Below are 23200 nucleotides of genomic sequence, written 5' to 3'. Positions count from 1 at the left end.
TTTTATTTTTGTATTTGTTTGAATAAAATCGGATCCTAGCATTCTTTGTGTGGGAGAGAGACACGCTCCGCTGTTGCATATGAACACATGTGTTCTTAGCATTACTTTTAAAGTTCATGGCAAAGGTTGAAACTGCTTCGTTCATCATTATTATGGTTGGAAACGGAAAATGCTTCATGTGGTAATTGGTATAATGTCTTGAATAATTTGATACTTGGAAATTGTTGTGCTCATATAGATCATGTTTAAGCTCTTGCATCATGTACTTTGCACCTATTAATGAAGAACTACATAGAGCTTGTTAAAATTTGGTTTGCATGATTGGTCTCTCTAGAGTCTAGATATTTTCTGGTGAGGTGTTTGAACAACAAGGAAGACAATGTAGAGTCTTATAATGCTTGCAATATGTTCTTATGTAAGTTTTGTTGTACCGGTACATACTTTTGTTTGCTTCAAACAACCTTGCTAGCCTAATCCTTGTATTGAGAGGGAATACTTCTCGTGCATCCAAATCCTTGAGCCAAAAACTATGCCATTTGTGTCCACCATACCTACCTACTACATGGTATTTCTCTGCCATTCCAAAGTAAATTACTTGAGTGCTACCTTTAAACTTTCATTCTTTGTCTTTGCAATATATAGCTCATGGGAAAGTAGCCTTAAAAACTATTGTGGTATTGAATATGTAACTTATGTATCTTATTTCTTATAAGTTGCTTGTTGAGCGGTAACCATGTTTCTGGGGACGCCATCAACTATTACACCTTTGTTGAATATCATGTGAGTTGCTATGCATGTTCGTCTTGTCTGAAGTAAGGGTGATTTATCATGATCAAATGGTTTGAGTATGCATATTGTTAGAGAAGAACATTGGGCCGCTAACTAAAGACATGAATCATGGTGGAAGTTTCAGTTTGGACACTAATCCTCAATCTCTTATGAGAATATTATCTGTTGTTGAATGCTTATGCATTAAAGAGGAGTCCATTATCTGTTGTCTATGTTGTCCCGGTATGGATGTCTAAGTTGAGAACAATCAAAAGCGAGAAATCCGATGCGAACCTTCTCCTTAGACCTTTGTACAGGCGGCATAGAGGTACCCCTTTGTGACACTTGGTTGAAACATATGTTATGCAATGGTAATCCATGTAAATCCAAGCTGCTTGCAACTTATAGGATGTCTTATGCATAACACATATGCTTTATTACTACCGTTGACAAAATTGTTTCTATGTTTTCAAAATAAAAGCTCTAGCACAAAAATAGTAATCCATGCTTCCCTCTGTGAAGGGCCATTCTTTTACTTTATGTTGAGTCAGTTTACCTACTTCTTTCTATCTTAGAAACAAACACTTGTGTCAACTGTGTGCATTGATTCTTACATATTTGCTTATTTGCATTCATCATATTACTTTGTGTTGACAATTATCCATGAGATATACATGTTGAAGTTGAAAGCAACTGCTGAAACTTATTATCTTCCTTTGTGTTGCTTCAAAGCTTTCTACTATGAATTTATTGCTTTATGAGTTAACTCTTATGCAAGTATTATTGATGCTTGTCTTGAAAGTACTATTCATGAAAAGTCTTTGCTATATGTTTCAGTTGTTTACTCATTGTCTTTACCATTGCTTCGAATCGCTGCATTCATCTCATATGCTTTACAATAGTATTGATCAAGATTATGATAGCATGTCACTTCAGAAATTATCTTTGTTATCGTTTACCTACTCGAGGGCGAGTAGGAACTAAGCTTGGGGATGCTTGATACGTCTCAAACGTATCTATAATTTCTTATGTTCCATGCTACTTTTATAATGATACTCACATGTTTTATACACACTGTATGTCATTTATATGCATTTTCCGGCACTAACCTATTGACGAGATGCCGAAGAGCCAGTTGTTGTTTTCTGCTGTTTTTGGTTTCAGAAATCCTACAAAGGAAATATTCTCGGAATTGGACGAAATCAATGCCCAGGGTCTTATTTTTCCACGGAGCTTCTAGAAGAACGAAGGAGTTACGAAGTGGGGCGACGAGGCGCCGACACCACAGGGCCGCGCGGGTAGGGTGGGCCCCGCGCCGCCCTATGGTGTGGGGCCCTCGCGCCGCCTCCAACCCTACCCTTCCGCCTACTTAAAGCCTCCGTCGCGAAAACACCTGTACCGAGAGCCACGATACGGAAAACCTTCCAGAGACGCAGCCGCCGCCAATCCCATCTCGGGGGATTCGGGAGATCGTCTCCGCACCCTGCCGGAGAGGGGAATCATCTCCCGGAGGACTCTTCATCACCATGATCGCCTCCGGATTGATGTGTGAGTAGTTCATCCTTGGACTATGGGTCCATAGCAGTAGCTAGATGGTTGTCTTCTCCTTATTGTGCTATCATGTTAGATCTTGTGAGCTGCCTATCATGATCAAGATCATCTATTTGTAATGCTACATGTTGTGTTTGTTGGGATCCGATGAATATGGAATACTATGTCAAGTTGATTATCAATCTATCATATATGTGTTGTTTATGTTCTTGCATGCTCTCCGTTGCTAGTAGAGGCTTTGGCCAAGTTGATACTTGTGACTCCAAGAGGGAGTATTTATGCTCGATAGTGGGTTCATGCGTCCATTGAATCTGGGACAGTGATAGAAAGTTCTAAGGTTGTGGATGTCTTGTTGCCACTAGGGATAAAACATCAATGCTTTGTCTAAGGATATTTGTGTTGATTACATTACGCACCATACTTAATGCAATTGTCCGTTGTTTGCAACTTAATACTTGGAAGGGGTGCGGATGCTAACATGAAGGTGGACTTTTTAGGCATAGATGCATGCTGGATAGCGGTCTATGTACTTTGTCGTAATGCCCTGATTAAATCTCATAGTCATCGTGATATGTATGTGCATTGTTATGCCCTCTTTATTTGTCAATTGCCCAACTGTAATTTGTTCACCCAACATGCTATTTCTTATTGGAGAGACACCACTAGTGAACTGTGGACCCCGGTCCATTCTTTTACATCTGAAATACAATCAACTGCAAACATTGTTCTTTACTGTTCTTCGCAAACAAACATCATCTTCCACACTATACATCTAATCCTTTGTTTACAGCAAGCCGGTGAGATTGACAACCTCACTGTTAAGTTGGGGTAAAGTACTTTGATTGTGTTGTGCAGGTTCCACGTTGGCGCCGGAATCCTTGGTGTTGCGCCGCACTACACTCCGCCACCAACAACCTTCACGTGATCCTTGACTCCTACTGGTTCGATAACCTTGGTTTCTTACTGAGGGAAAACTTGCTGTTGTACGCATCACACCTTCCTCTTGGGGTTCCCAACGGACGTGTGCTTTACGCGTATCGGGCATTGATGGCGTGTATTTCACACGTTCGTTGGGCAACCCCAAGAGGAAGGTATGATGCGCACAGCAGCAAGTTTTCCCTCAGAAAGAAACCAAGGTTTATCGAACCAGGAGGAGCCAAGAAGCACGTTGAAGGTTGATGGCGGCGGGATGTAGTGCGGCGCAACACCGCAGATTCCGGCGCCAACGTGGAACCTGCACAACACAACCAAAGTACTTTGCCCTAACGAAACGATGAGGTTGTCAATCTCACCGGCTTGCTGTAACAAAGAGTTAACCGTATTGTGTGGAAGATGATTGTTTGCGTGAAAACAATAGAACAGATATTGCAGTAGATTGTATTTCAGTAAAGAGAATTGGACCGGGGTCCACAGTTCACTAGAGGTGTCTCTCCCATAAGACGAACAGCATGTTGGGTGAACAAATTATAGTTGGGCAATTGACAAATAAAGAGAGCATGACCATGCACATACATATCATGATGAGTATAGTGAGATTTAATTGGGCATTACGACAAAGTACATAGACCGCCATCCAACTGCATCTATGCCTAAAAAGTCCACCTTCGAGTTATCATCCGAACCCCTCCGATATTAAGTTGCTAACAACAGACAATTGCATTAAGTATTGCGCGTAATGTAACTAGTGACTACATCCTTGAACATAGCACTAATGTTTTATCCCTAGTGGCAACAGCACATCCATAACCTTAGTGGTTCTTGTCACTCCTCCGGATTCACGGAGGCATGAACCCACTATCGAGCATAAATACTCCCTCTTGGAGTTACTAGCATCAACTTGGCCGGAGCATCTACTAATAACGGAGAGCATGCAAGATCATAAACAACACATAAGCATAGCTTTGATAATCAACATAACAAGTATTCTCTATTCATCGGATCCCAACAAACGCAACATATAGAATTACGGATAGATGATCTTGATCATGTTAGGCAGCTCACAAGATCCGACAATGATAGCACAATGGGGAGAAGACAACCATCTAGCTACTGCTATGGACCCATAGTCCAGGGGTAGACTACTCACACATCACACCGGAGGCGACCATGGCGGCGTAGAGTCCTCCGGGAGATGATTCCCCTCTCCGGCAGGTGCCGGAGGCGATCTCCTGGATCCCCCGAGATGGGATCGGCGGCGGCGGCGTCTCCGGAAGGTTTTCCGTATCGTGGTTCTCGTACTCGGGGTTTTCGTCACGGAGACTTTTTATAGGCGAAAGGGCAGGTCAAGAGGCGGCACGGGGGCCCCACACCACGGGCCGCGCGGCCAAGGGGGGTCGCGCCGCCCTAGGGTGTGGCCCCTCCGTGGCCCCTCTTCGTCTCTCCTTCGGACTTACGGAAGCTTCGTGAGAAAATAGGCCCCCGGGCTTTGATTTCGTCCAATTCCGAGAATATTTCCTTACTAGGATTTCTGAAACCAAAAACAGCAGAAAACAGCAATCGGCACTTCGGCATCTTGTTAATAGGTTAGTTCCGAGAAAATGCACGAATATGACATAAAGTGTGCATAAAACATGTAGATAACATCAATAATGTGGCATGGAACATAAGAAATTATCGATACGTCGGAGACGTATCAGCATCCCCAAGCTTAGTTCTGCTCGTCCCGAGCAGGTAAAACGATAACACGGATAATTTCTGGAGTGACATGCCATCATAATCTTGATCATACTATTTGTAAAGCATATGTAGTGAATGCAGCGATCAAAACAATGTATATGACATGAGTAAACAAGTGAATCATATAGCAAAGACTTTTCATGAATAGCACTTCAAGACAAGCATCAATAAGTCTTGCATAAGAGTTAACTCATAAAGCAATAATTCAAAGTAAAGGTATTGAAGCAACACAAAAGAAGATTAAGTTTCAGCGGTTGCTTTCAACTTGTAACATGTATATCTCATGGATATTGTCAACATAGAGTAATATAATAAGTGCAATAAGCAAGTATGTAGGAATCAATGCACAGTTCACACAAGTGTTTGCTTCTTGAGGTGGAGAGAAATAGGTGAACTGACTCAACATTGAAAGTAAAAGAATGGTCCTCCATAGAGGAAAAGCATCGATTGCTATATTTGTGCTAGAGCTTTGATTTTGAAAACATGAAACAATTTTGTCAACGGTAGTAATAAAGCATATGTATCATGTAAATTATATCTTACAAGTTGCAAGCATCATGCATAGTATACTAATAGTGCCCGCACCTTGTCCTAATTAGCTTGGACTACCGGATCATCACAATGCATTGTTTTTACCAAGTGTCACAAAGGGGTACCTCTATGCCGCTCTGTACAAAGGTCTAAGGAGAAAGCTCGCATTGGATTTCTCGCTATTGATTATTCTTCAACTTAGACATCCATACCGGGACAACATAGACAACAGATAATGGACTCCTCTTTTATGCATAAGCATATAACAACAATTAATAATTTTCTCATTTGAGATTTGAGGATTGTTGTCCAAAACTGAAACTTCCACCATGGAACATGGCTTTAGTTAGCGGCCCAATGTTCTTCTCTAACATATGCATGCTTAACCCTATGGTGGTAGATCTCTCTTACTTCGGACCAGAAGAACATGCATAGCAACTCACATGAAATTCAACAAAGAGTAGTTGATGGCGTCCCCGAGTAAACATGGTTATCGCACAACAAGCAACTTAATAAGAGATAAAGTGCATAATTACATATTCAATACCACAATAGTTTAAAGCTATTTGTCCCATGAGCTATATATTGCAAAGGTGAATGATGGAATTTTAAAGGTAGCACTCAAGCAATTTACTTTGGAATGGCGGAAAATACCATGTAGTAGGTAGGTATGGTGGACACAAATGGCATAGTGGTTGGCTCAAGTATTTTGGATGCATGAGAAGTATTCCCTCTCGATACAAGGTTTAGGCTAGCAAGGCTTATTTGAAACAAACACAAGGATGAACCGGTGCAGCAAAACTCACATAAAAGACATATTGAAAACATTATAAGACTCTACACCGTCTTCCTTGTTGTTCAAACTCAATACTAGAAATTATCTAGACCTTAGAGAAACCAAATATGCAAACCAAATTTTAGCATGCTCTATGTATTTCTTCATTAATGGGTGCAAAGTATATGATGCAAGAGCTTAATCATGAGCACAACAATTGCCAAGTATCACATTACCCAAGACATTTATAGCAATTACTACATGTATCATTTTCCAATTCCAACCATATAACAATTTAACGAAGGAGAAACTTCGCCATGAATACTATGAGTAGAAACCAAGGACATATTTGTCCATATGCTACAGCGGAGCGTGTCTCTCTCCCATAAAGTGAATGCTAGGATCCATTTATTCAAACAAAACAAAAACAAAAACAAACCGACGCTCCAAGCAAAGCACATAAGATGTGATGGAATAAAAATATAGTTTCAGGGGAGGAACCTGATAATGTTGTCGAAGGCATCCCCAAGCTTAGACGCTTGAGTCTTCTTGATATATGCAGGGGTGAACCACCGGGTGCATCCCCAAGCTTAGAGCTTTCACTCTCCTTGATCATGTTGCATCATACTCCTCTCTTGATCCTTGAAAACTTCCTCCACACCAAACTCGAAACAACTCATTAGAGGGTTAGTGCACATTATAAATTGACATATTCAGAGGTGACACAATCATTCTTAACACTTCTGGACATTGCATAATGCTACTGGACATTAGTGGATCAAAGAAATTCATCCAACATAGCGAAAGAGGCAATGCGAAATAAAAGGCAGAATCTGTCAAAACAGAACAGTTCGTATTGACGAATTTTAAAATGGCACCAGACTTGCTCAAATGAAAATGCTCAAATTGAATGAAAGTTGCGTACATATCTGAGGATCATGCACGTAAATTGGCTTAATTTTCTGAGTTACCTACAGGGAGGTGGACCCAGATTCGTGACAGCAAAGAAATCTGGAACTGTGCAGTAATCCAAATCTAGTACTTACTTTTCTATCAACGGCTTAACTTGGCACAACAAAACACAAAACTAAGATAAGGAGAGGTTGCTAAAGTAGTAAACAACTTCCAAGACACAAAATAAAAACAAAGTACTGTAGGTAAAAACATGGGTTGTCTCCCATAAGCGCTTTCTTTAACGCCTTTCAGCTAGGCGCAGAAAGTGTGTATCAAGTATTATCGAAGGGTGATGCATTCTCAGCGGGGTGTGGAGTTTTCTCAACTAGGCATAGTATATTGGATACATAAGTTTCAGCATCTCCCTTTTCATTAGTCTTAGGCGTGCTACTCTCATCAAACAAATTTTCAGGAACTAGCCAAGCATAGTTATTTTCTAATGCATCATTCATAGCTAAGAGCTTACATGGTATTGGTGCTTTTATCTCCCCTCCATCATCAATATTATTAGTGAATCTTATTCTATCCATATCCATCTTTTCAAGGAGACTAACAAAATTAGTAGGAGAACCAAGCATATTAAATTTAGCAAACACCTTTCTAGCTTCTCTTGCTAGACCACCAAATTCTCTAAGAAGGGTTTCTAATACAAAATCTTTCTTTTCCCCTTCTTCCATATCGCCAAGTGTGAAGAACATGTGTTGGATTATAGGATTAAGATTAACAAATTTAGTTTCCAACAAGCGAACTAAATGTGCAGCAGCAATTTCATAAGTAGGCGCAAGGTCTACCAAGTGTCTATCTTCAAAATTTTCAATAGTACTAACATGATTGAAAAATTCTTCTATATTATTTCTCCCAACTATAGACCCACGTCCTACCGGTATGTTTTTTGTGGTAAAATTAAAAGGAAACATGATGAATAAAGTAAATGCAAGTAAACTAATTTTTTTGTGTTTTTGATATAGCAAACAAGATAGCAAGTAAAGTAAAACAAGCAACTAATTTTTTTGTATTTTGATTTAGTGCAGCAAACAAAGTAGTAAATAAAACTAAGCAAGACAAAAACAAAGTAAAGAGATTGAGAAGTGGAGACTCCCCTTGCAGCGTGTCTTGATCTCCCCGGCAACGGCGCCGGAAAATATGCTTGATGGCGTGTATTTCACACGTTCGTTGGGCAACCCCAAGAGGAAGGTATGATGCGCACAGCAGCAAGTTTTCCCTCGGAAAGAAACCAAGGTTTATCGAACCAGGAGGAGCCAAGAAGCACGTTGAAGGTTGATGGCGGCGGGATGTAGTGCGGCGCAACACCGGAGATTCCGGCGCCAACGTGGAACCTGCACAACACAACCAAAGTACTTTGCCCCAACGAAACAGTGAGGTTGTCAATCTCACCGGCTTGCTGTAACAAAGAGTTAACCGTATTGTGTGGAAGATGATTGTTTGCAGAAAACAGTAGAACAAGTATTGCAATAGATTGTATTTCAGTAAAGAGAATTGGACCGGGGTCCACAGTTCACTAGAGGTGTCTCTCCCATAAGACGAACGAGCATGTTGGGTGAACAAATTACAGTTGGGCAATTGACAAATAAAGAGAGCATGACCATGCACATACATATCATGATGAGTATAGTGAGATTTAATTGGGCATTACGACAAAGTACATAGACCGCCATCCAACTGCATCTATGCCTAAAAAGTCCACCTTCGAGGTTATCATCCGAACCCCCTCCGGTATTAAGTTGCTAACAACGGACAATTGCATTAAGTATTGCGCGTAATGTAACTAGTGACTACATCCTTGAACATAGCACTAATGTTTTATCCCTAGTGGCAACAGCACATCCATAACCTTAGTGGTTCTTGTCACTCCTCCCGATTCACGGAGGCATGAACCCACTATCGAGCATAAATACTCCCTCTTGGAGTTACTAGCATCAACTTGGCCGAGCATCTACTAATAACGGAGAGCATGCAAGATCATAAACAACACATAAGCATAGCTTTGATAATCAACATAACAAGTATTCTCTATTCATCGGATCCCAACAAACGCAACATATAGAATTACGGATAGATGATCTTGATCATGTTAGGCAGCTCACAAGATCCGACAATGATAGCACAATGGGGAGAAGACAACCATCTAGCTACTGCTATGGACCCATAGTCCGAGGGTAGACTACTCACACATCACACCGGAGGCGACCATGGCGGCGTAGAGTCCTCCGGGAGATGATTCCCCTCTCCGGCAGGGTGCCGGAGGCGATCTCTGGATCCCCCGAGATGGGATCGGCGGCGGCGGCGTCTCCGGAAGGTTTTCCGTATCGTGGTTCTCGATGCTGGGGTTTTCGTCACGGAGACTTTTTATAGGCGAAAGGGCAGGTCAAGAGGCGGCACGGGGCCCCACACCACGGGGCCGCGCGGCCAAGGGGGGCCGCGCCGCCCTAGGGTGTGGCCCCTCCGTGGCCCCTCTTCGTCTCTCCTTCGGACTTCCGGAAGCTTCGTGAGAAAATAGGCCCCGGGCTTTGATTTCGTCCAATTCCGAGAATATTTCCTTACTAGGATTTCCGAAACCAAAAACAGCGAAAACGACAAGCGGCACTTCGGCATCTTGTTAATAGGTTAGTTCCAGAAAATGCACGAATATGACATAAAGTGTGCATAAAACATGTAGATAACATCAATAATGTGGCATGGAACATAAGAAATTATCGATACGTCGGAGACGTATCAGGCATCTACTTTTGAGTTGTCTTCCAGCCTTTCGATTACAATAGCAGTAGGAACCTTCACTGCAGGATAATATTGACTTATATCACCGTCAGCATTTGCAATTTCCATTAGATTGGCAGTGGGATGTTTCGATAGCACAAAAGCCAAAGCTGTTTCAGCTCCTGCAAGAAGTTGTGCACGAATCAAACTCTGGACCTTTTTGGCATTGCTAAACTTCGACATCAAAGTCAGCAATGTTGGAGGAACTTCATTTAAAGGAAACATCGTCTTCCAGATCATCTTTAATCCAGTGTAGCATTTATCAAAAAACCGGTGTACTTGATGCACCCGATCCTGAAATTTAGCGACAGTTGCAGCCTTTGATTGACTCTTCCAGAAGATTTCGTCAATACGAGCTAGACTGATCAAATCATCTACGCGTTCGTGCACGCGGTTGTTTTCTTCTAATAAATTCAGAGCTATGACTATCGAAGGAGATTGTAGATATAGCATCAGAAGATTTTTTGGCGGCACTAAGGAAAATCAAAGAAGAAACTAAAAGCACTTACAGTTCAAACTTTCTGTTGCCTTGTGCAATTCAGTCATTGTATAGCGCTCTGCATCAATGGCTAGTTCGCCCTTCTTCTTTATAATAGCAGTTATGGCATGGAGGCCACACATATCCTGTTCCAACTGGCGAATACGCGTCCGCATAAGTTGAAGCCGATCGTTTTCAGAATCGTTGGTCGAGGAACCCTCGATAAAGGAAGGTATAGGAGCCACCTGCAAGATACACCATTAAGTGTGTCGAGGAATATATGAAACAACAATTAGATTACTCCCATCGGGAGCACACATTCAAAGATCAGGAACATTGTGATTAAAATAAGAAGATACTGGCTACATTGCAAGTACGGAATTCATTACAAAAAAGCCTTTCAAATAGGGCATTGTTCAAACCAAACAGACGAAGATTACAGAAAAGACTAAAGTCAAGGAGCCTGGGTCTGAGTCGGTAAACTTGGGCCAGTCTTCCCAGCAAAAGATTTGTTGGCCGAAACCAATCCAAGAAGCTGCAGTGCACATTTCCATGCAGAAACTTTGAAAAGGCTCAGATCAACAGCTTGCCCATCCTGATCCTTCATCAGCTCCTTTGTCATGGTCTCCATGTAGGCCTTAAAGTCGTATCCCATCATAAGCTGGAAAGCGAGGAGAGCACCGTAGGTACGTGAGGTACGTTTGAATACCTCGATAGTAGCCTCGGTGTCGATTGCAAAAGCATCCGTTTGCTGCTCAGTGTTTTCTCTTGATCGGTTTTGGGGAAGATCATGGCATGGAGCCTTGACATAATGGCTTTGTTCTTCTGGAGAAGAGCACGGACAAGATCACCAGACTCAATAGCCATGGATAGTGCATCGGCAAAAGAATCGGGGAGCTTGCCTCCAAGTCCAGCAGGAATATTGGCAGTTTCTACAGAAGATAAGCGTAAGAAAATTGAAATTCAACGAAGTTGAGAAGAGAAAATTCAAGGATAAGGCATCGGAAATCACCAAGCAAAGCGAAGACAGACTGGCGAAGAAGATCTTTCTTTTCTTTCCTTTTGGCTTCGGTTTCGGCCTTCTCCTTTTCTTCACCCTTCAGCTTCTTCTTCAGCTCATCAAGTTCCTTCTTCAAAGAATCAGCATTTTGGCGGGCAATAGCAGCCAGTTTTATTGCATTGTCAAGCTTAGAAGAAGTAGATTCAACCTCCTCTTGAAGTCAATTTTTTTTGGCTTCAAGCGAAGAGAATTGGGAGGCAAAACCCTTCAAAGAGGAGATGACTGCTTGAATATCTTGTAAAAGGAGGCAAAAATCAAAGAGTTAGCATTTGTTAAAAATCAGTATATCCTTTTTGAAGTCCACACTCGACTACCAGTAGTCAAGTATAGACTCGGGGGCTAGTAGAAGTACAATCATCATCAAGGAAAACGATACACTTACAGGTTTTTCAGCAGAGGAAGGAAGAAATCCGGCAGCAGCTGGCAAAGGATTTTCCTTCCCTTTGGAAAGGGAGGAAGCTATCGAGGCTTGGGCAGTCGTAGCCGCTGCTCGAGCAGAAGCTTCCGAAGCTGCAGGAGTTGGCTTGCTGGACTATCGAAGGAGGTTCTATGAATCCCTCGTCGCTGAACAATATACGTCAATCAAAGTTAACAATCAAATGCAAAGGAATTCCTGGATTAAGAGAAGAAAATCACAAATCAAGCAGGTCATCCTCGTCTACGAAACCGCCAGAGGATCTCTTCGGCGGTTGAGCAGTGGCCTTCTCCGAAGCTGCATCAACAAGGAAAGCATGATCTGCATCATTGTCATGATTCGACTCCGTTGTATCGCTTAATTCGTCAGCAAAGGATCTATGATCTGTAGTAAAAGCTTCAGGATTGGCAGGATCATTGTCTTCATCTTCAAACATTTCAGTCACTTCAGCACAGGATTCTAAGGGAGCAGTCGAATCACCTTCTTCAAGATTGTCATCCGATATATTTGGGAAACATTCGGCAGGTATCATGACCTGACAGTTTGAATTAAGATTTAACAAAAGAAAGAAGAAAAGTATACCGGATGCAAATAATGTTACAAACAAAAAGAAGGGAATTACCTCACTTGGTTGATGATCGGAATCGAAAGGATCTTGAAGAGCTATAAGTGTAATTGAGTCTTCTTGTCTAAAATGAGTCAAGCGCCCGACTTCATCTAACAGTTCTTTTTCAGACAATTCCGCGACATTAACTATGGTCTCATCCATAGGACACGAATATACCACATCGGATGAGCTCTGGACATAACTGGTTGGATAAAGCGTTTCAGGAAAACTGCTGCTATCTCAGTACCCATCATAGTTTGACCATCAGACTTCTTTGATCCGAAGAATTCTATCGAACAGTTTATCGACTACAAGCTTTTGTTCGGGTGTCAATATATTCTTCCAGGATTTCTTCGGCACAGCTTCAGGAACATCAACAAACTTTAGTAGACGCATTTCAGCTGCCGATGAGTCTTTGAAGTAGAACCACTTCAGCCTCCATCCTTATACTGACTCTCTCATTGGGAAATTAAAGTAATTTGCATCCTTGCGGACAACGAATCCAACTCCACCGGTAACAAAGGAACCACCACTACTGTTGTAGCGTTTGACAAAGAAGATCTTTTTCCACAAACCCCAGTGAGGTTCGATGCCCAGAAAAGCCTCACAGAGGGTGATAAAAATAGCAAGATGTAAGATAGAGTTGGGAGTCAATTGCCACAATTGTATCTCATACACATGAAGAAGACGCCGAAGGAACTCGTGGGCAGGCAGGGATAGACCACGATACAAGAATGACATGAACATCACAGTAAAACCGGCCGGAGGATTGGGGCGTGAAGCCAAACCTGGAAGAATGACATTCTCCTTGTCAGTAGAGATTAAACTGAGGCTACGAGCTTTCTTCTCGTAGCGCTTGGTCGTTGTTGAAGCAGGCCAGTCGCCAGGCGCAGGTGCTGCAGTAGAAACCTCTAGCGCGGGCACCGCTGCAGGAATCTCCGATGCGCCCCTTTTTGGCGCACCGGATGTAATCTTGACAGTGGCACCGCTGGGTGTGGCGCCGGCGGCAACGGTGGAGTTCTTTTTCTTCACCATCTCTGGGAGTGTTTAGGAGGCAAAGGAAGATTGAAGAAAGGCAGCGGTGGCATAGTAACTATGGAGAGGAAGAACAGAGGAAGAAGAAGGGCTGTGAGAGAAAGGAACGAAGGAAGTAAATTACTGCCTTTCGCTTTATAGAAGAGGGGTTGCTAAAAGGAGATATGTAATTAGGACTAGTCATTTCCTAACTGACCGCGCAGAAGTAGGGTGGGACCGTCTGGCGGCTCCTCGTGAAGCATCCGAAGAAGTCTACAACATTCGAGTACTACAACTTGAGTCTACACACGGTTGCAGGCATCCGTGCCTAGACTCGGGGGATACTCCCATCGGGAGCGCTGGTCACGCACCCGATAAAAATTATGGACCCGAAGGTTTCAGAAGACCCAAAATCATGCACGTGGACTTGATTTTGAGTAGAGTAATGTTGTTTTGCCATCGGCTGTTAACCAGTATCGGTGTATCAAGTAAAACTGGGCACATTACTTAAATCCCTAGCGTGCTTTTAAATGGAGTAATTTAACTCAAAGTTGTTGAATACCTGATATACAGAAGATATCGGATGATAGCCATATCTTGCAAAAAATGTATTGACAGCCGAAAACATTTGACTAGTACAACTTGAGTCTACACACGGTTGCAAGCATCCGTGCCTAGACTCGGGGGCTACTCCCATCGGGAGCGCTGGTTGCGCACCCGATAAAAATGAAGCTTTTTCGAAGTATTCAAGGTCCTTCAAAGATTTATGGACATTCGACAGAAGACCGCTTTAATCCATGCCCGAAGCCACACTTCGGCCGTCACTCGGGGGCTACTGATGTGGGCATTACCCTTCGGGTAACTTGTATTGTGCTACCTCTTACAGCCCAACCAGGGGCCCATGAAGATCATCCATTGGCCAAGGTGGGCCGCCAGGTCGGTTCCGATGAAATATACCTGGTGAACAAGGAAAGAAGATGAAGAACAAGGAAAGTTTAGACATAGAATTCTTTGTAACCTAGTCGTACCCGGATATACCTCTCGAGACCTGGCTCACAATATAAGAGCCAGGAGAGGGTCTACCAAGGGACACACAATCAACTTAGCCATAACCACTGTAAGTCTAGAGCTAGGTCATACGAAATCTTAGCTTCTCGGCGAGTTCATAGCCAAAACTTTCGGCTACATTGTAACCCGATATTCTCGATAAATCAAGATCATACAAGTAGCAAGTAAGGGTTTTACCTCACCGAGGGCCCCGAACCTAGGTAAATATCTCTCCCCGTTTGTTTGGTATCCGATGTCTCGTGTCAGCCTGCAGGATTCAGTCAATCCTAAGCCCCAAAAGATGGGCATTGCCGAGGAGTACCCTCGACAAGCGCCCTATGATCATCCAATGTTTTTTCTTAATCAGTGATTCCACACCAACACTTCTAGTACTTCAGATAACCCGAATATTGTAGTACTTCTATAGTACTATAACAAACATGCTAGCATACAAATCTCATACTATTAAGTACAAAGGATTGCATAATATTAAGTACACACACTTGCTAGTATACAAATCTCATATTAATATGTGAGAGAAAGGACTTGAACCCCCAAGCTTCTTTGATTTGTGCATGTGCTTTATGTATCTCAAGTCGACTCCACTCGAATATTTTGAGAGAACATTGGGCTTTTGATAGTTTTGTGTAACTTTTCTACGGCTCAGTATCCAAGTGAAGGCCAACTACTTTTTAGTTTGGGGGATTGTGTGCCTACTAGAGGGCTAGGTGTCACTTGGAAGCCTTCAGATTTGTGAAGGTTGAAGATCTACCCTTAGTGGTTGGGCATGGGTTTGGTGTCCTGCATCAAGGATCTCACTGCTTTCTTAGTTCGCAATGAACTTTGTTGTAGCACAAGCAAAAAAAAATTTAGCATGGTTGGAACAAAAAAAAACACCAAAGAACAAGGGAGACCATGATCTACTCGATACATTAATTACTGAAAATAATTTTAAGTGTTTTGAAATCAAAGTTAGTTGCTACATTAATTACCGAAAATAATTTGTAATTTTAATTGTTATCTTCCTAGAATGTTCTCATAGTTAGAAACAAATGTCACCACCCTCCTTGGAACAAATATTTTTTGTATCGAATCGTGGAAACCATGAGTTATTTGGTATATTAACCGGTTGCAACAATTCGTGATATGAAGGGGTCAAAATCAGGAGTTATTTGCTACATCAATTATCTGAACATATTTTGGTGTTTTGCGTTTATTGTTCCATGTAAAGTTGTGGAAACTGAAAACAAACTTTAGCTGCAATGTAAGAAATTTTGGTATTGTGGAAACAAAAAAAAAATACATTGAAGCATGCATGGAGATAATCAGTTATTTCTTACTACATTAATTGGTTGAAATAATTCAAGATTTATTTTAAGGGGCTGAATTAAATATGTTATCTGCTACATTAATTAGTCAAAATATTTAGTGGTCTACGTTATTCGTTTCCTAGAATGATCACAACTAGTCCGATCGATCTGGGCCAGGATTGGTATACCCCTATATCTTTGAGATCAGGAGAGATATACGAACAAATTTTGATAACCATTCATTAATTGAGACCAACACCTCGATCGACTCAAGTTTTTCCCCTGGGCTCATGATGCTGCTCTTTTGGCCTATTGAGATTCGGGGGCGACGTCGATCGAGCTAGTGTGTGTGCCTAGTGATGGCAATAATACACTATCCTCCGATCCGCCGAGCAGTGGGGACAACAAGATCCTGGACCCTCCCCCTCTCTCTCTTTCCACCACGCGGCCGCGCTCTCTCCCTTAATTTCTCTCTCTTTATTTCGCCGCTCACACTCAATAAGTAGAGAATCTTTAGCGTAGGATATCTCTTGATTGTCAGCATCGATCCCCTTCCTTCCTTCCTCCATATAAATCTTCCTCGACTCGATCATGGAGGCCTGAGACCTGCACCCATCTCATACTGCAACACAACAATCCCCTCCACAGAACCCTCTCTCGCCCAAGGAAGAAGAAGAGGCTTCGAGGAAGAAGACGAAGAAGGAGAGCCTCCAAGCCGCGCGTCTCCTTCAACGTCCCGAGCAAAATTTCTGGATCTTTGAGGAGCTGCATGCACCCGGCCGGGGCTCCTACCTAATTAAGGTGATCTTTTTCTCCCTATATGCTTAGCTTACTTGCATGCCATGGCCTGCACGCGCGCGCGTCTTAGTTTGCATCGCCGGCAGAAGCCTTAGACCCCATGGTCCATGGAGGATTACAGAAATCAAACAGCTGCAGGATCATTGCGTTTGGGCACATTCTTTTCGCTGGTAAAAACAAGAACAATATTTGCGAACCAAACTTCCTGGTCTGTTCTTCTCTTCCATAGCAGTACCATCCCAATTGCTAAAGAACCGAATTATTTTCTAGAGTCCTTGGTGTTATTATTAAATTTTTGGAGCCTTTATTGTGCATGGGTACAGTTGGAAGGCGCAGAAACAGTTCTCTTCTAGAACCCTTTTTTTCTGGATATTACAAAAGAAAAAAAATCTCAATGGAGTTCACCCGTTCTGGAAAAGTACGTGCAATGATGTTTGCTTGTCGTCCACATGTAGCAACATCCTTCTGTCCAAATTCCTTTTCAATTTCCGTTTCATGTTTATGAGAAAGAAACGTGCACTTCCTTTTCATTTTTCATTTCCAGTTCATACATTGAATACTACTTGTACTGGCTAGTCCTGCCGATCGAGGCTGCAGGAAGCACCAGCTGCGAAACATTAAACCCATGTGTCGCATGGTCCTTGATTTACATCCATCATGCAACCAACCCACCATCGTGTTAGCTCATCCTCCATTGAACCTGGCATTTGCTGTACATTTCATGCTAGCTGCGCTTGATGTTTCAGTCAACATCGATCTCACACGAGTTAATCAGCGGGTTTATTCTGAATCTGCGTCGCAGTCGAGGGAAAGTTTGCAACTACTATTCACTCAGGTATATTATGTCTGGAAAAGAAAATAATCCCATTTTTTAATGTAGGTACTCAATCAAACTCCATAAACATTTTCATGGCAAAGGCTGCACTTGCACCCTGAGGCCTGCATACATAAATAGACAGTGAGATGATGCCAAGTTGCCAACACCTTGTGCAGAAAAGGGAGGACAACAAAAGGAGAGGAGGAGGAAGAGCAGGCTAGCAACAAGCCATGCATACATGTATGATGGGCCCTTGAGCTTGTGGTGGTGCCTGATCAGGTACTATTTCATCTGAAACCAGCACAGAGCGTTAGTGCCGTGCATATATCACTACTGTTTGTTCCCCTGCCTTTTTCAAGCCACACTGCAGACAGAGTGCAGATCTCTCTCTTTCTCTCTCTCTCGGATGTTTATATGCTACAAGCTGGAGTTTGGTGCATGATGAGGCTTCAAGGGACATGAGTTGCATGAAGGCCCCATATGTCTTCCTTAACGCCTTGATGCTTTGGGACTCAACAAAATACTATACTCACACATAAAAGTGACACAAATCTTGAGATTTTAGGGATCCCAAATTCCCACAAATCTTGTTCTCTTGGTTGTTTTTTTACCCCTCCTGAAAAGCTTGGATTAAAGTATCTGCTGTTTGACCATCAACCTAGGTTCAACCCAGTATCTAGGTATCTTATCTCACTCCTTTGAGGAAAATCTAATTTACCTTATCTTGGATTTTTGCTTCCTTAAAAAGCTTCCTCTTACAGTACCTGTGTCACTAATGTGGCCAACACACTGTCTTTGTATTGGATGATGAGTGTGCACACAGGTCACATCAACAAAGAGGTGAGGTGAGCCTAATCAAACAACAGGACCCCTAAAATGCCACCATGCTGCGTGTGTGTGTGTGACCAACTGTGAAGTCATGCTTGCATAAACCCCAAGGAAATGCATACAAACAAGTTCACATCAACAACATACATTTTTTTTCAAAGATACTCTGAAGGTGAAAGGCTGTTGAGAGCTAGCTACGAAGGATGGGGCTCACACAGTGGAACCTGTGGTCCTGAAAGCTCCTCTCGCTTAAGAGTGCATATAAATTAGCAGGGACCTGATTGTGCCTTTTCTCTAAAGGAGATCAAGGGCCACATTTTACCAGGAGCTCAAGCTTTTTAGCTGTTAGATCTTAAGGTTTTCTGGGTTTCTCTATAGTTCATCAAGGTACGGATCCACTTAAATTAGCATGATGATGATAACGATGCATTGCATCTGTTTCGGTTTTCTTGAGTATTTTTGTATCTTTTGGCCAAACTGCATTTTATTGATTATGCTTCTCGTCCACATGTTTTACGCGTCAAGTTTCTTCATGCTCGTATTCAGTCGCTTGTTTAATTTGGAAGGACTTATTTGTTTTTCAGTTCTGATCAAGACTGTGAAAACAAACTGCGCCAGTAATTAGCTGAAACCTAGACGATTGTATCGTAGTTATTTTATCTATTTTTGTTATGGGGTTTTATAAGTTGTAACCAAATAAGTTATTTCTCAAAAAAATGTCAAATGATACTTTTTCAACCAAAGAAATGACAAATCACTAAACTACTACCTTCTCTCTGTATTTTCTCAAAGTTTGATGTTTGTTCAGTAATCAACCCAGAGGATAGCAGATCAACAAGTCCTTGACAATGAAGTACATGAAGCTTGGGACGAAGCCTGACACATTCTACACCGAACAGGCCGTCAGGTAAATATTCAAATTTTCATCTTTGCAGCCAATTTTATACCTGCTGGGTGTAACAACTTAAGAAAGAGGTTGCCCATTTCAACATTACAATGTCAACAATTAATACAGGGTTTACTTGTGGCATGACAGGTCAGTAGCGTCAGACATACCTGCTGATCTTATCATACATGTCAACAATACGAAGTATCAGCTACACAAGGTATGTTTGCTCATAGATGCAAAAGTAGCCATCATTGTACTTTTTACATTTCATATGTCTCGCTTTCTCTGAAATTTTAGGAAAATATGTACTAGTCATAAGAATCATTGCCTCGGTTTATGAATATAAATGTCAAGTGAAATGCCTTAGGTTGACACCTAATATGATGCGGGGAACTTCACCCCTGAAAAGATTTTGTTCCATATCCGAAAAGCAAAGTTGATAAAAGAAAGTACTACGTGGCAAAGGATAGGGCACTCCGAACCAGATATCCATGCTCTTCAGATAGTTTATCAGCTCACATGTTAGCCTTTTCCATTTTCTTTCCATAAGAAATGTCATTGGTGTCCTAATGATGGTACTTACTAAGGCGCCTTTACTAAGCCGATCGCCGCTCGCAATGATTAGCGTGCATCGATCAAAGCCTAATCATGACCTCAAACCGACTCTATCTTTGTTTAACCATTCTTTTCAGATGGCAAACCCACATCTGGTGTGGGTTCATAGGACTGAGGATCTGCTTTACCAAAATTGTCAAGCTTCACTTACCAAAGGAAGCATAATTAATGTGTGCAGCTCCCTTTTCAGATCCACGCTTCAAAAGCTTCTCCTGAATAACATGCAAACCTAGCTAGTAAGGTGTTAAGCAAGTTGGTAGAATAGAGTGGGGTTGTCTTTCGTCATGTCCTCTGGGTGTCACTGGTTGGTGACTGACAGGGGCCTTAGTGATGAATGTGAACCACTCTGCTTAGGCTCTTGTTTGTTCATGAATTTTGGTTTTGCCTAAGATCCTAAGACTAATTTTTACAACAAGTGAACACATGATCGCATTAAGGTTCAGGTTCAGGTTCAGTTGGTGTGTTGTGCATGAACGCAAAGAACAGGGGGCATAACTGTGAGGAGAACTTCAGTGGTGATTATAATTTCCCCAAAGAAAAGTAGTGTAACAGTACTCGCGTTGTTTCAATAATAAGTAGGAGTATTTATTTTACTGCAAAACTATTTTACCGGGATTGCATCTAGCTTTTGCATTTTAACTTTGGGAAATTTTGTGACACAGTTGGTCTGAATTCTAATAAAAATAACTTTAAATTATAATAAGAACAGGGTACATAACCGTTAAAGCAGCCACATTAAGTTTGAAGAACAGAACTATTGGTCTCAATTTCTCTGCAGAAAAGGAAAACTTCAGACAACACCTCTTAGTCAATTACTTCCAGCAACACGTTTCCAGATTTCAAGATTAAGATCATATCACACCCAAAAGCAAAAGGAGTTGGAGAAAAATAAAATGTTAATCTTGACACATGAGTAGAAGCTGTAGTTATAGGGCAGATAGGAATTTTGGTCCTTTCCCCTTTCCAATGTCCAGCCTCTTGATTTCAGGTGTTTTTACCATGTAGTTCCCCCTCCTCCTCAAGTGCGGTCTCCTGCAGCGCCTCTGCTCCGACACCGACGACGGCGAGCCGGTGCCAGTGGCGCTCCACGACATCCCTGGCGGCGAGGAGGCGTTCGAGCTCTGTGCTAAGTTCTGCTACGGCATCGCCATCAGCATCAGCGCCAGCAACTTCGTGCCAGCGATGCTGGCGGCCCGGTTCCTCCGCATGACGGAGCACGTTGCCAAGGGGAACCTCGTTGCTAAGCTCGAGACCTTCTTCGACTCCTGCGTCCTCCAGGGCTGGAAGGACTCCATCACCGCCCTCCAGGCGGCATGGCGGATTTCCGGCTGGTCTGAGAGCCGCATCGTCCAGCCGTGCATCGACTCCATTGTTGAGAAGATCCTCCTCCCAACTTCAAAGGTTTTTGGGAAATTGTGATTGATAGTGGTGGTTATTTGGCGCCAAAAACTGAATGTTTAGGTGCGTGTGTGTGCAGGTTTCGTGGTCGTACACATACACGCGGCCGGGATACACTAAGAAGCCCCACCAGTCGGTGCCCAAGGACTGGTGGACGGAGGATATCTCGGAGCTGGACATCGAGGTGTTCCGGTCGGTCGTCTCCACCGTGCGCGCCGCGCGCATGCTCCCACCGCCCCTCATCGGCGAGGCTCTGCACGTCTACGCATGCAAGCACCTCCCGGACCCGCTATACTGCGCCAGCGCTCCCGGCGTCAATGGCCAGGCGCAGAGCTCCTCGATGGCGGCAGACGCCGAGGAGACGATCGCGAAGCAGAGGCGCGTGCTGGAGACCGTCGTCACCATGATCCCCAGTGACGCGGGGTCGGTCACTGGACGGTTTCTTCTCCGGCTGTTGCGTGTGGCGAACTACGTCGGCGCGTCGTCGTCCACGCGCGCACAGCTGATCCGACAGGCCGGGTCCCAGCTCGACGAGGCCAAGGCAGTGGACCTGCTCATCCCCCTGCCGTCGGACACGCAGGCGTACGACGTCGGCGCGGCGGAGGCCGTGCTGGAGCACTTCCTGGCGCAGTTTCAGCGGCCGGCGGCGGCCGACGAGCGCCGGCGGATGAGCGTCGCCATGGAGAAGGTGGTCAGGATCTTCGACGAGTATCTGCAGACGATAGCTCTCGACGGAGAGTTCCCCATCGGCAAGTTCGTCGACCTCGCTGAGTGCTTGCCGGACATTGCCCGGAACGACCACGACGGCCTCTACCACGCCATCGACACCTACCTCAAGGTCACAAACTAATACCAAAGTACTTTGATTTTTCTTCGTGCGATGATCTCGTCTGATATATCGAATTCGGTTTATTGATGGCAGGAACACCCGGACCTGAGCAAGGCGGACAAGAAGCGGTTGTGCCGACTGATCGACTGCCGGAAGCTGTCGCCGGACGTGCGGGCGCAGGCGATATCCAACGACCGGATGCCACTGCGCACCATCGTGCAGCTCCTATTTGTCGAGCAGGAGAGAACGATCGGCGCGGGCGGCAGCCATGCCGTCGCGCCACCGAACCGGGCTTCCGTCCACGCCGTCTCCGGTCTCACGGCCATAGACAGAGAGGACGAACCGGCGCCCACTGACCACAAGTCGGACGTGCACCGGCCCCGACGGGGCGTCCATTCGGAGCGCGCGCAAGGTGAAGCGGCTGCAATGGCTAGGTCGCTGTCCACGTCGACGAAGACGGCGGCGAGGACAGAGAGGACAGCAGAGGAGAGGGGGAGCAGGCTGAGGAACAATTGAAGTGTAAATTCAAGGAGCTTTAAGAATTGATGATGACCAGGGATGAGCTCCGGATGAGTGCACATGGGACATGCTAATTTCTTGCTTCTGATCCCGGCTCATCCTTCCCAATTTGTTGATATACTTGTGATTCTTGATCATTTTTTTCTCACTTGTTTTGATTTCAGTGCATCCCATTTTTTTGGGTGGGAGATGTGAGGGGGCATCCGGGTTGAGAAGCGTAGATTTTTGTAAATAAATGGAGGGGAAATAATAATTAAGTGGCTATAATATCATTCAATCTAGGATAGCTCACTAATCAAAGGTGTACATGCTTAGTCCTACTCTTATTCTTCAATTGCAGTACTCTCTCCATCCTAAAGATTATGTTCGTAGATACATTTGAATTTAGATAAATCTGCGATATTTTTTTAAAACCGAGGGAGTATTTAGTTCTTGAGATTTCTGAGATGTTCAACAGATCTTCATGCAATAAGTTGAATGTACTGACATGGAAGTACCAATCTCTTCATCCAAACATATACCGAGCCTTCAAAAGACTCATGACAT

General features: G+C 43.4%; 1 protein-coding gene across 4 annotated transcripts; it reads left to right on the top strand.

The window, feature by feature from the left end:
• The first annotated feature begins 16340 nt into the window (after nucleotides 1-16340).
• Nucleotides 16341-22949, top strand: LOC124658366 (BTB/POZ domain-containing protein At5g47800-like). 4 transcript variants are annotated; one of them, XM_047196714.1, is made up of 8 exons: nucleotides 16341-16762; nucleotides 17506-17594; nucleotides 17753-17855; nucleotides 19213-19311; nucleotides 19420-19510; nucleotides 20914-21309; nucleotides 21386-22144; nucleotides 22229-22949. In XM_047196714.1, exons 4-8 carry the CDS (start codon nucleotides 19253-19255, stop codon nucleotides 22649-22651), a joined length of 1728 nt encoding a protein of 575 aa, XP_047052670.1. In that variant the 5' UTR covers nucleotides 16341-16762; nucleotides 17506-17594; nucleotides 17753-17855; nucleotides 19213-19252; the 3' UTR covers nucleotides 22652-22949. The 4 variants fall into 4 exon arrangements, with proteins under 4 accessions (XP_047052670.1, XP_047052672.1, XP_047052671.1 ...); XM_047196716.1 differs by lacking the exon at nucleotides 17506-17594 and having other exon boundaries at nucleotides 19225-19311; nucleotides 19441-19510; XM_047196715.1 differs by lacking the exon at nucleotides 17506-17594 and having other exon boundaries at nucleotides 16343-16762; nucleotides 19441-19510.
• Nucleotides 22950-23200: the final 251 nt, after the last annotated feature.

This window comes from Lolium rigidum, chromosome 5 (assembly GCF_022539505.1).
Source record: "Lolium rigidum isolate FL_2022 chromosome 5, APGP_CSIRO_Lrig_0.1, whole genome shotgun sequence".
In the NCBI taxonomy this organism is placed as follows: Eukaryota; Viridiplantae; Streptophyta; class Magnoliopsida; order Poales; family Poaceae; genus Lolium; species Lolium rigidum.
The sequence above is the reverse complement of the archived record's forward strand: the minus strand, read 5'-3'. Positions and strand labels throughout refer to the sequence as shown.

Bases quoted from the DNA above. Each gene is read 5' to 3' on its own strand.
- LOC124658366 (XM_047196714.1), top strand. From the start codon at position 19,253: ATGAAGTACATGAAGCTTGGGACGAAGCCTGACACATTCTACACCGAA. The intron at 19,312-19,419 runs GTAAATATTCAA...CAATTAATACAG, and splicing joins TACACCGAACAGGCCGTCAG to GGTTTACTTGTGGCATGACA. The intron at 19,511-20,913 runs GTATGTTTGCTC...TTTACCATGTAG, and splicing joins CGAAGTATCAGCTACACAAG to TTCCCCCTCCTCCTCAAGTG.